The sequence below is a fragment of the Carica papaya genome, chromosome 1 (genome assembly GCF_054855325.1).
Source record: "Carica papaya isolate Zhongbai chromosome 1, ASM5485532v1, whole genome shotgun sequence".
NCBI lineage: Eukaryota > Viridiplantae > Streptophyta > Magnoliopsida > Brassicales > Caricaceae > Carica > Carica papaya.
In genome coordinates, this window is record NC_142309.1 from 20,592,124 (window position 1) to 20,603,959 (window position 11,836).

General features: G+C 36.5%; 1 protein-coding gene across 7 annotated transcripts in view; it reads right to left on the bottom strand.

Moving 5' to 3' along the window:
* ECA3 (endoplasmic reticulum-type calcium-transporting ATPase 3) overlaps positions 1-11,549 on the bottom strand; it is a 57,201-nt gene extending 45,652 nt beyond the window's left edge. For 6 of the 7 annotated variants that reach the window (XR_015819892.1, XR_015819897.1, XR_015819894.1 and 3 more), the window contains exons 1-4: positions 11,338-11,548; positions 9,711-9,761; positions 9,499-9,532; positions 6,420-6,437 (exon numbers count right to left, since the gene is read on the bottom strand). Coding sequence is in view for 4 of the 7 variants with exons in the window: in XM_088221368.1 (XP_088077494.1) it covers positions 6,420-6,437; positions 9,499-9,532; positions 9,711-9,761; positions 11,338-11,370 (136 nt within the window). In the remaining 3 variants the exon portion in view is untranslated. Of the gene's footprint in view, positions 1-6,419; positions 6,438-9,498; positions 9,533-9,710; positions 9,762-11,337 lie in introns of all 7 variants that reach the window. The other variant, XM_088221371.1, reaches the window with a different exon arrangement.
* Positions 11,550-11,836: the final 287 nt, after the last annotated feature.

Genomic DNA, 11,836 nt, shown 5'->3' on the forward strand with positions numbered 1-11,836 from the left:
CAACTCCTATAAACGAAGAGCTAAGTTAAACATTAACGGTGACAAAGAATGTTCCCAACCTAATCTAACTTCCACAATGATCCATAAAATATTTTTCAAAATATTTTTTTTCCTGAAAACACCAACTTTTTTGAAATAAAAATTATGGTATGTATCATTAATTATAAACAGCAATGGGATGCCAACCCATGTACGGAGACATTTACATATCAACCAGGATATTGAAAAACTCTCCTAAATCCTCCATAGAATACAAAAGATGATCCATAACCAAAAAACACAGGGTCTAGAACCATATAACTCAAATCCTATCGAGATCCTCTTCCACCCCTTTAAAAGCTCTCTTATTTTTTTCTTTCTACAACACCCAAAAGATTGTTTAGGACCACTAATACCCTTCTATCTACATATTCATCCCTTACAATACCAGCCATACCCCACCTAATTCCCGAAAGCCCATATGCCATGGTCTATAAATTATACACAAGAGAACACCATAGTAAAATGCGGCCAGCAAGTCTCCTTCACTCTCTTACATAGAAAGAAACAGTTCACCATAATCTTTTCTCTTCTCATCAACTTAATGGTAAGAATACATTCACAACATGCTTCCAAGCAAAGAAAGCAAGTCCGCAAAGAGCATTCACTTTCCAGATTTGCCGAAAAAAGGAAAATTATTCTCAGTGAGATCCTTCTTGGCCAAATAGTCATAGGAGGACCAACCCGTGAATGTTGCTACTAAGTTGAGGGTCCAAATCGGTTGGTCATAATTCTTATACAAAGATGCAGAAGACAGTGAGATCAACAGAGTTTCATCTTCATTTATTTCCTAATCATTGAGATGTTTCAATACCTCTATTTACCACTCTCTTCCTCCCCCAAAGTCTTTCGATGACTCATCAACTGAAATATCCTTACATCGTGCAATATCAAAGATCTGCAGAAACCTGCCTCTAACCGCTCCCTCTCCAAGCCAAGAGTCCATCCAAAAGCTAGTCCTCTCCACCCAATACGTTCTCGAAATTCATCCCTTCATATAAATTTTTTTTACACACTGCCATCCCATGCAGTCTTGTCAAAACCTTTGGAATATCATCCTCTATCCACCGTACCAAACTTTGCCTCTATAACCCTCGCCATAACATGTTGCTTTCTTTCATAAATTGCCAAATCCACTTGCCCTTAAGTGTCTGGTTCTTTTCAACTACAGATCTCATACTCAAACTGCCTCGATTCAATAATCTGTTTATCAATTCTCATGCCACCAAATGATATTTCCTTCTCTCCACAGAATCGGCTTATAGAAATCTACACTGAATTGCTTTCAATTCTTACCAACACTCAAGGGAATTATTAAAAGGGATATATAGTGAACGAGAAGGACGGACAGTATATTTTAAATGAGTTTAAGACACCCACCTTTGGACAGTAAAATTTCTCTTCCACCCGCCAGTCTCCTCTCAAATCTTGGCACAACAGGGTCCCACGTCTTCGCGACTTTGTAGTTTGCTTCCAAAGGCATGCCAAGTACTTAACCGATAATTCCACCACTTTATACTCCAAGACTTTTGCCAATCTAATAGTATTACTCCCATCTCCCTATCTCACCAATTCTTTGTTAGGTTGATGTTGAGGTCAAAAACCACTTGAAAGTATACCAGGATACACCTAAGATTAAGTAGTGTACCTTCTTTCAGCTCACAGAACACTAAGGTGTCATCTATAAAGAATAAGCGGCTTACTTCCTCATTAACTCACCTTCTCCCACCCTAAATCCTCTGAACAGACTCATCTCCCTAGCTTTCAACAACAATTTGTTAAAAGATTCCATAGATACACTAAATAGTAGGGGAGATAACACGTCTCCTTATTTAAGACCTCTAGGTGCTTTAAAGAAAGAAGATGGACCTCCATTCACCATGACCATGAAAGATGTTGTAATGATGCAGCAATCTGTTAGAAGCTCATTCTCGCTAGCATATAATCAATAAATTCCCAATTAACATCATTATAGACTTTCTCCATATCAAACTTGCATAGAGCCCCATCTCTATCCTAAAATATTGGATCATCCACAGCCCCATTAGCCACCAAAACCGCATTCATAATTTGTCATGCTTCTGCAAAAATATGTTGACATTTTCCTACCTCTTTACCCAACACATTTATCATTTTTCTAACTAACATATTCCATATGTGCTTGATAAACTTCCAACGAAGTTGATAGGTTAGAAGTCTTTAATGTTAACCACCTCCTCTGCCTAAGCAATTAATATCAAGAAAGAGAAGTTTAGGGATTTCACAAAAGTTCCCACATCATGCAGTTCTTTGAAAAGCTCTAAAATGTCCTCTTTCATTGCATGATAGAATTTCTGCAAAAAACTCATGTTAAAACCATTGAGTCCAAGAACTTCATCCTTAACATAATGCGAAAGTCCCTCATAGATTTCTCTTCAGTGAATTCACTTTCTAGCGAAGCACGACTCATCTCATCCAGAGAGCTAAAATTGAGACCATCCAGCTTAGGCCTCCAACTAAACTCCTTGCAGTACAAGCTACAGAAAAAATCTCTAACCCCTTGGCTCAACCTTTCGTTGCCCTTCACTGTCTTGTCATCAATCTCGAACTCCTCCAGATATTTGGTCCTCCTATGATGGTTAATCATACAATGGAAGAAATTTGGTATTTTTGTTCCTCTCCTTTAGCCACCTGACTCTCAATTTTTGTTTCTTAGATATCTCTTCCATTTATAATATTTTTGCCAACTTGAATTTCAAATATTCTCTTCGAGCAATAGACAAAACATCATCGCCCTCCGTGTCATCTATTGTCTCAATATCTTAAAACAAAGTGTGCATGCACATGCCTTCCTTCTGCTCCTCTTTGCACCATTTCTTGATTGCAGTCTTCAGATTCTTTAACTTTTGTGTTATTTTGAAGCTAGTCTTACCATTCACCACAAAATCTTTCCACCATTCATCAATCTTTTCACAAAAACTCTTAGCTTCTAACCACTTATCCTTGAATCAAAAGTACAAGAGTCCCACTTAATCCCATAAGATACAAGGCATATAGGAAAGTGATTAGATATGACCTTTTGCAATAAATTTTGGCAAATACTTTAAACTTGAAGTTGACAAGAAACCAAGACTAAGAACCAATCAATACAAGAGCATGCTGCATTGAGCCTCTGATTAGACCATGTCCACTTACCTCACATAAGAGGTAAACCCAATAAGTTAAGTCTATCAAGAGTCTCCTTAAATTCATCAATACAAGCCTTCGAAAAATGATCTTCAGATATTTCATGTCTGTTTAAAACCATATTGAAATCCCCTCCCATATCTCATGGAAAATCTAATTTATATTTACAATCTTCCAACTCCTTCCACAACAAGCCTCTCTCTCTCCCTTCTCCTCTATTATAGATACCAGTGAATATCCATTTCCATCCACTACTCCAATCTTCGAACAAACATGATATTAAGCACTCTCTCACCATGACCTCCACATATATGAGATAATCCTCCTATAATATTAGAATCCCTCCATATGCTCCTCTTATTGGTAATTCTATACAACCTATTTCTTTCATCTTTCATAAGCTCCGAACAATCTTGTCATGGATGCTTCCATTTTAGATTCATGCAAACATATTACATCTAGTTTTTATCTATTCATGCAACCTCTAATTATCTGTCTCTTCTTGTGGTCGTTTATACCCCTAAAATTTCAGGAAATGAGAAAACCAAACATAAATTAAGTGTCTGTTAGTATCTCCCCCCTATTCTTTCCTATTTTCCTTGAGTTGTCATATTTGATGCTAACTACAACCTTCTCAACTCCTTGGATCCCTCCACCCCCTATTTGTTTTTTCTTTTAATTATTTGTCTCTCTCTTTCCACTTTCTCCTTCCTTCAACTCTCTATCTCCTTGAACAGCTACGTAACCTGTTCCTTTAAACCCTCATAAATACCCCCAATATACAATTGATCCATTGAATATTTTGTATACCCATCTAGAATTTTCTTTTTCAATTAGGGCCCCCTTTTTCTCTCCACTCTCCTCCTCAATCTTAATCTCTCCTCTCTGGATCACCATCTTTTCTCCTTCGTTTGGACCACCTTCTGCAACTTCGTCCTCCACTAGAACCACTATAAGAGTCGAGCAGACTCCTCCTCCCTCTCGGCCCCGTTGCATCCTTCCTCAAAAACACCCACTTCTTTCACCTTCTCGATGCTCAGGATAGCCTCCACCCTGTCACCACTTGTCTCTCTTCTATGTTCTTCTATTAGCCCTAAGAATCTGAAACCATTGTCTTCTCCACCATCATGAGCCTGAAAATGCAGTCTTTTCTTCTTCTGGTTGCAGTTTTAGCTACTTTTTCTGGATCACGGGTCTCCATACCCATTTTGGTCCATGACCCGACTTCTTGCCTGTCTCCCTAGCTCAAGCTACACAGCCCATTTCCCTTTTTCAACCTATGAATACTGTTTCGTCTTTAGCCTGCCATAACTCAATAAGCTGGGGCCTTCTCATGAGGCCCAGTCTGGTTTGCAGTTTTATAAAAACAACTGCCATTTTTTGCATTTTGAAGATGGTCTCAACGACGCTCCCCCCCCCCCCCCCCGCCTCCGAATAACATGGTTTTCAATTTCAAATTTCATTCGACCCCCTTTTTGACGGGTCTCATCTTCCTTACCCGACTCACCGAATCCGAGTTCCTTCTCACAATTTTTACAAACTCATCTCTTTATTCGCTTCCAAGGTCACCCTCAGCTCGGTGCGGCAACTGGGATAGCATAGATAAATCGGAACACCTTCACCACCTTCTTCCCTCTCTTCGCAGACTTCTGCACAAATGATTCAGCTTTGAACTTTCCTGGCACCTCACACTTCTTCCTGCTACTGTAGCCACAACAACCATCATCCTCCACCATCTACCTGCCCCTTTCCTTATGGTAAGAAGATACATCTCATAGTCTCCCCCTTTTTCTCTGTGAGGACTAGAAATCTCCCCCTTCTACTCGTACTCCAGGCCACCTGCAAATTATGTTTGTTCCTCTTCTTGTTCTGACCTTAAAACCTCTCTCCCCCAGTCCAATAAAATTTTTGTAATATCCCCAGCAACCAAGTCACTTCATCTTCCCATAAGGAAATAGACACTCTAACCTTAAGCCTTCTAATTTCCTCCCCTTGCATATAACATCAAAAATTTTATTTTTAACAGCCAGGAACTTCCGACCAATGGGGTCATTTCAATCATCTTTCAGTGCAGTGACGCTGATCGTGCACGTTTGCCCAGCCTACATCTAGACAAACGCCTCAATTGGTCGCCTCTCCCAGTCGCCTCTCACACCAATGCTATATAACTGAGCGAGAAATGGATGGTGGATGGTAGAATGAAGGCAAATAGTTGAAATTGCAAAGATTTGGCAATTAGTAGAATTTTACATTATTGAGATGCTTTCTATTATATCCTTTAGCAATGAGGGAGACAGTTGAAATTGCTCTCTTGGTCGCCTGAAAACACCTACTCTATTATATGCTTCCTCAAAGTCCAACTTAAAGACCAAAGCTTCATGTTTGCATCTCTTAATATGATCCCTCTCATCTACAAGAGTAGCATCAAGAATTTTTCTCCCTATCATAACAACATTTTTGAGTTGTTGAGATTTATCATCAAGAACTTGACCCAATCTTTGACAAAACCTTAGTGATTATCTTATACACACTAGTCAACTAACTAATGGGTTTACAATTAATTACCTTAATAAGGTCTCTCTTGTGCAAAGAGTGATAAAGATACGTTTGTTTCCCATTAAGATATAACTCTTGAAAAGCCTTATGGGGTTCCCTTAACAACATCACAGCAACTTCGGAAAAATACCATAGAGAAACTATTCAGGCGTAGAGCTTCATCATTAGCTAAACCCAAATAGCACTTCTGACTTCTTCCTCCCCAAACAAGCTCTCTAACAAAATACCTTCAAATTCAAAGCCTCTAGGGGACCACATTATAAACACTCTTAAAGAACGTTTCCACAATCAAAAACCAGTCTCTTACAGCTGACTTTTCCCCATCAATATTTTCTTTTGCAGCCAAGAACATCTAACTCAAATAGCATAACTCTCTCATTTTATAGTTGAGAATTTGAACTTCAAACCCTATCATCCACCCGTCTCAAAACATATATATTTTTTACTTTTGCCAGTAGCGGAATTTTAAGTCCTTATGCATGATTATGGCAGACAATTAGAAAGTACATGTATACCATTTTCTTTTAATTTATTAACTGCATAAAGCAAATCCTAGAGGCTGTTATGCAAAATCTGCTAATCAACAAAGCAATTAAACGAGAGGAAAAAAAAATGGAAAAAAAAATCAAGAGGAGAAGAGGAGTGTGACATGAACTTACTTTTTTCTTCAGGCAGCACTGCAGACCATAAGCATAAAACAAAAGAGAAAAGAAATTAGGATAGGAAAAAAAAACAAGGTAAGCAAAAGGAACCCCAACTACATACTGGATGTTATAAGGAATGAATATGTCATGAGACTTTCCTATTTAAATTTTGATGCTCACCTATGGTATATCAACAGATAATAACAAGATTTACTAATTTATGAGGAGAAATTTTTATTAAAAAATAAGAAAATCATATTAAGAAATGAAGATAACACAAATAGAAGAGGATAAGATATCCTCAAACAAAAAGAAACAAATCAGACGTGAGTGCAATTGAATATGGAGGTTCTAATTGATAGAAAAAGAACAGTGAGACATCTTCTTTTTAATTAAAACTGTGATACATATCATGATTAGCAATTTTTATTAACAGGACAATTAAGACCACCAATTTCAAATATCCAATTGTACAAAATCACAACATGATAACCAAGCAAGGAAATCTATATCAAAATCAAATTAGTGACAAAAATCAAAGCAGCAGCAAGGTTGCGGTAGCATGGATTAGTATACCATAATAGCTGCATTTTCTTCCATCAATTTTTGGGGAGAAAAAGAACCCTTGGTGCATCACTAATATAATACTGCTTTTTTATCGCAAAAAAAGGAAAAAAGATTATAATAAAATTTTCATTGGATAACAAATAGCAAGCAGAAACACAACTTCCTGTCTCTTTATGAGGAACCTTTTAGAGATACCTATCTCTTTGTCAGGAACTTTGTATCGATAAGAACCACGGTAATCTAAAATAATTTACCTTGTACTAGAACCCGAGTTGTCAATATACAATGACATAATTCCAAGATGCTTTTTGGAAAATGGTTTTGGAGGTTCATGATAGAGGAGGATAGCTTTACTGCAGGATGAGTTTATTCTTGGAAAAGCTATTCGTGCTTGCCCAGATGAGTTTTCAGTTGCATCCAAACGAGAGTTATGTGTGAGAGGAAGATGAAATTTTGAAGGAATCAATGGTGTGCTAGGGGATGCTCTAGACCACATTTTCTGGTAGTGTTCTCTTTATGCAAGAGAAAGGATGCGTTGATGAGTTGATATTTGTTTTTTCTTGTCTAAGCAAGTGGTGTGGGAGGTCGACCTTGTTAGAAGTCTTAATATCTTAAAGATTGATCAATATGTTGGGCTCCTCAATCACTTTTTCCTCCCCAATGTTTCTCCCAATGTGCCCACTCTAGTTTGAAAAGTTGGGACCAATTATTTATTTTCTACAAAGTCTTTTTACACTCACCTTGCCCATCCCTCCTTCGTTCAAAGTGCTTTCCCTTGGAAGCTCATGTGGAAGTTAAATGTGACCCAAAGAATAAATTTTTTGCTTGGAGGTTGTGAAAAGGATAATCCTCACTAATGATAATTCGAGGAAGATGTTGGCTAACGGATGCTACCTTTGCAAAAGGGCGATTAAGTTTCCAGACCATCTCCTATTCTAGCGCCCTTTGATTTTGCGACTATGGTCTATAGCACTCGAGTTCCTTAGTTGAGTCGAGTGATGGTTGGAAGGGTAATTGGTGATGTTTGGGATTAAGAAATATGAGATAATAGGAGAACAAATAAGCTTATCTCTCTCATCCCTGTGCTTTCTTGTTAATTATTTGGAAAGATGGCAACATAAGAGCTCTCAAGGATATAGTTTTTCCTTCCCATAGAGTTAGGGACCTTTGGTTCCAAACCCTGTAATTTGGCTTAAGGGTCACTTTTTAACTACAATGAGCACCTTGAGGGCCTTATTGATATTACGACTAAGATGTAAATTCCTTTTTAGTATTTGGTCAACTGCTTTTATGTCTTGTTTATTTATTTTTCATCTTTTTTTCTCTTAAAGAAAATAGAGTTTTTTTATTAGAGGAAATAGAATGATATAATATTATCAATTTGTAATAAATTGTTTGAAGAGACTAGCGTGAAAAATCTTAAGTTATTGGCTATTACTCCAATGAGGCAGCCAGTGCTTTTCTAAACTAACTTTTATATATATGGGATGTAAACAAGCTGAAGTTATTCCGCTTACCATTTTCCGGATTGTGTGGAAATAGAGGAACAAAAGGGCTTTCGAGGGGATAAAGAATGTAGACAGTTTTGATTTACTTAAGAATAGATGGATCCAGATCCTTGATTTTTTGTTGACGGGTCAATCTGTTAATTCATCTATGGACTTAGAGAACTTTCTAAATAGACTTATAGATCTGTAAATTTTTTGTAAGTGGGCAGCGCCAATTGGTACCTATATTAATATGCATACACATGTTTTATTTCAGAAAAAGAAAAAACATGCAGACAAATGCCAAAGTCCCACTGAGCCCCCCAAATGGTTTGTCACTATTGGCAAGCCCAAGACCAACAACTACCAGAAGTTCATACTATTTTAGTTATCAAATTGCAGATAGTATATTGACAATAGGTTAAATTAAAAATCAGGGGACTGGCTATTCCTAACAGATGCTTTTTGTGTAAGCAGGGCGAAGAATCTTGTAACCACATTTTGTTGTGGTGCCCAGTGGCTTTTAACATTTGGAGCCTTATTTATAATCTTGTTGGGATTTATTGGGTGATGGCGAGATCTATTATGGAGAATTGTGGGCTTGGGAGGGTTTGTGCTCAGGAAATAGATCTTTTAAACTTATTCCATTGACCATTTTTTTGGTGCTTTGGAAAGAAAGGAATTCTAGAACCTTTGAGGGAAAAGAAACCGATTTGTATAAATTGAGGGATAGGTGGACGCATCATTTTGGATACATTTTGTTAGGACATGATATGATTAGTGATTTGGACTTTGGAAGTGTCATAGGTTCACTAACTACATTGTAAAGTTTTTGTAAATGGGTGGTACCCCCATTTTTCTACCTTGTTGATATATATCTTTACACTTTTTATTTCGAAAAAAATTGCAGATAGTATAAAATGCTAAAAGTTCTCTAACAGACATGTAGAATTAGACTGTCTGAGATAAGCATGCCATGTCATATCTGACAAGTACATTGTTTTAAATGAAAATGCAAGTTTTACAAAGAGAAAGCATACCATTTTTACCATAAAGCCCGGTATGCCGTGCAACCTGTAGATAACAAAAGAAGCAACACCTTTCATTGAAGCTCAAACTAAGATTTAAGAACATGGCCCAATTTATACTGACTTACAGATACCCACAAATAGCTTTACTCTCCTAGAGAAAGGTAACTTCCATTGACACAATAAAAATTCTAATCCCATTTAGGAGAACAAGAAATGCATACCTGAGAATCAGAAAGACCCTTTGTAGGGTCTACCCCAAAGAAATCCAATACCTGTTAAAAAATGGACACTGATCAGTTTCAGAAAATGTTTTCACATCACTAACCCCAACTCAAGTATATGTATACATAATATTACATACATACACAGGTAAGAAAAGAACCTCCTTACAGTTGTTTCTATTTTATAACTTCTCCTTCTTGTGGAGAAAGAGCTTCTTGAAAAAGAAAGAGAACTTTTTTTGTCGAAAAGTAGAAGAGACGACTACACTAGAAGAATCAACTCATTTATCACAGAGGCAATAAGCAATCTTTTAGGTCTGACTAATTCCCTAAGAAATCAAAATTTAAGCTATGATGATTGAGGAAGAGTGCCACATGTAAAGCTGGAAAAAAAAAAGCTATTTCAAGGTGCTTAGCTCAGTTCAAAATAGATATAGCTAGCATTTATGTTGCTAAGACTCTTTAATTTTAATATACCTGTGGCGGATACAACATTAGTTTGGGCATGTGATCTATACCTGATCGTTGACATGCATGTCAGATACTTGATGATCCAGAATCAGAGGTTATTAACATGGTAATATCAAGAAAATGATTAAGACTCCTCATTTATGGGTTGAAAAAACACAGAAATGAAAAGACAGGCTCTTGAATGTCTAAACTTTTTGAAATTTTCTTTTATATTAAGTACTCAAATCACTTATATTACTAATTTATCTCAATTCTCTTCTTTTCTATTTCCATCAGAGATGTAAATCTGCATCTTTTTTGTGCAAAAAGCTGTATTATGCTACATGCACGACATCATCTTAGCTTCTCATTTAGTTTTTTAATTCCCATATCAAGCTAATTTAAGTACACAATTCCATTTTTCGGACTCTCATTTACAGAACCTCTATATTTGACTATAAAAGTTGTCAAGACATACAACTTGGTTCCATACCCGTGCCAGACACATGCAATCTTGTAGGAACAACATATGTTACAAAAGAATATGAGATCCAGTTTCTTACAATTCTATCAACTTTAAACTGTTAAGAGTGATTTTTTAAGAATATGTTTATAAATTATTTAATTTAAACAAATTTAGAAAAAGTAACAGACTATTTTCAAACTTCAAACATGCATTACCAACTCCAATTTATTTCAAATAGTTTATAAACTTATACCAGTATTCAACAGGAGAATAAGACACTCCAGCTTTGACCCAGTGATTATTTAAAAAAAAAAAAAACAATACAGACTAAATTATCGAAACGAACTTAAAATTAGGAAATTGAAATCCCAAAAAGGAATAGGAATAAAAAATGTGAACACCGAAAATTACTTCTGAAACACTGTCGACATTATCATTCTGCATATTATTAGACGGGAATCCGGCCTGATGAGAGGACTTAAACCACACGATTATACGAAATAGTAAGATCATATTTAGTGAAATCAAGCAATTAAAATTAAAAAAATAAAATAACAACAACACAACAAAAACCACTAGTTTGAAGAAAAAAAATTTATCCGCACAAGTTCCAAACCAAATTCCGGAAAGAAGATAAAAAACCGAAATTGAAATCAAAAATTACGAGAAGATTTGGAGCAGCATGTAAATGCAGAGAGAGGTGCGAATTACCTCGTCGACCGATCTAGCATATGCATTTTCCATTCGCGAAATTTAAGGTTTTGGATCAGGCAATAAATTATACGCAAATCGCGAGATGATAGTGAATGATTCCTTCTACAAGAGAAAACTACCGAAAGCTTCCATTAGAAACCAGCTGAGTTTTACCCAAAGTTTACTTGGAAGATCTGAAAGTCCAAACACGCTCTGCTATAAGTTGTTCCGTTGGGCGTGTCGCATTTTAACGTTGTCTTCGCCGTCAGGTTTGGGCTGTAGGATGAGCTGGGCTTTTAGACTGGGCCTTTTGAGGAATTTATGTATTTTAATTTCATTCTTTTTACCTATTTACAGTTTTGACCCTTATTTTTTACATTTAAAAAGAAACTAAAATCAATGTCGCTTTTTTTTTTTTCTTTTCTTTTCAAATTTTACCTATTACGACAGTGTTGCTTGATAATTCCATCTAAAATCCATTGTAAGTGCAAGGATTATCACAGCTCATACATGGGTG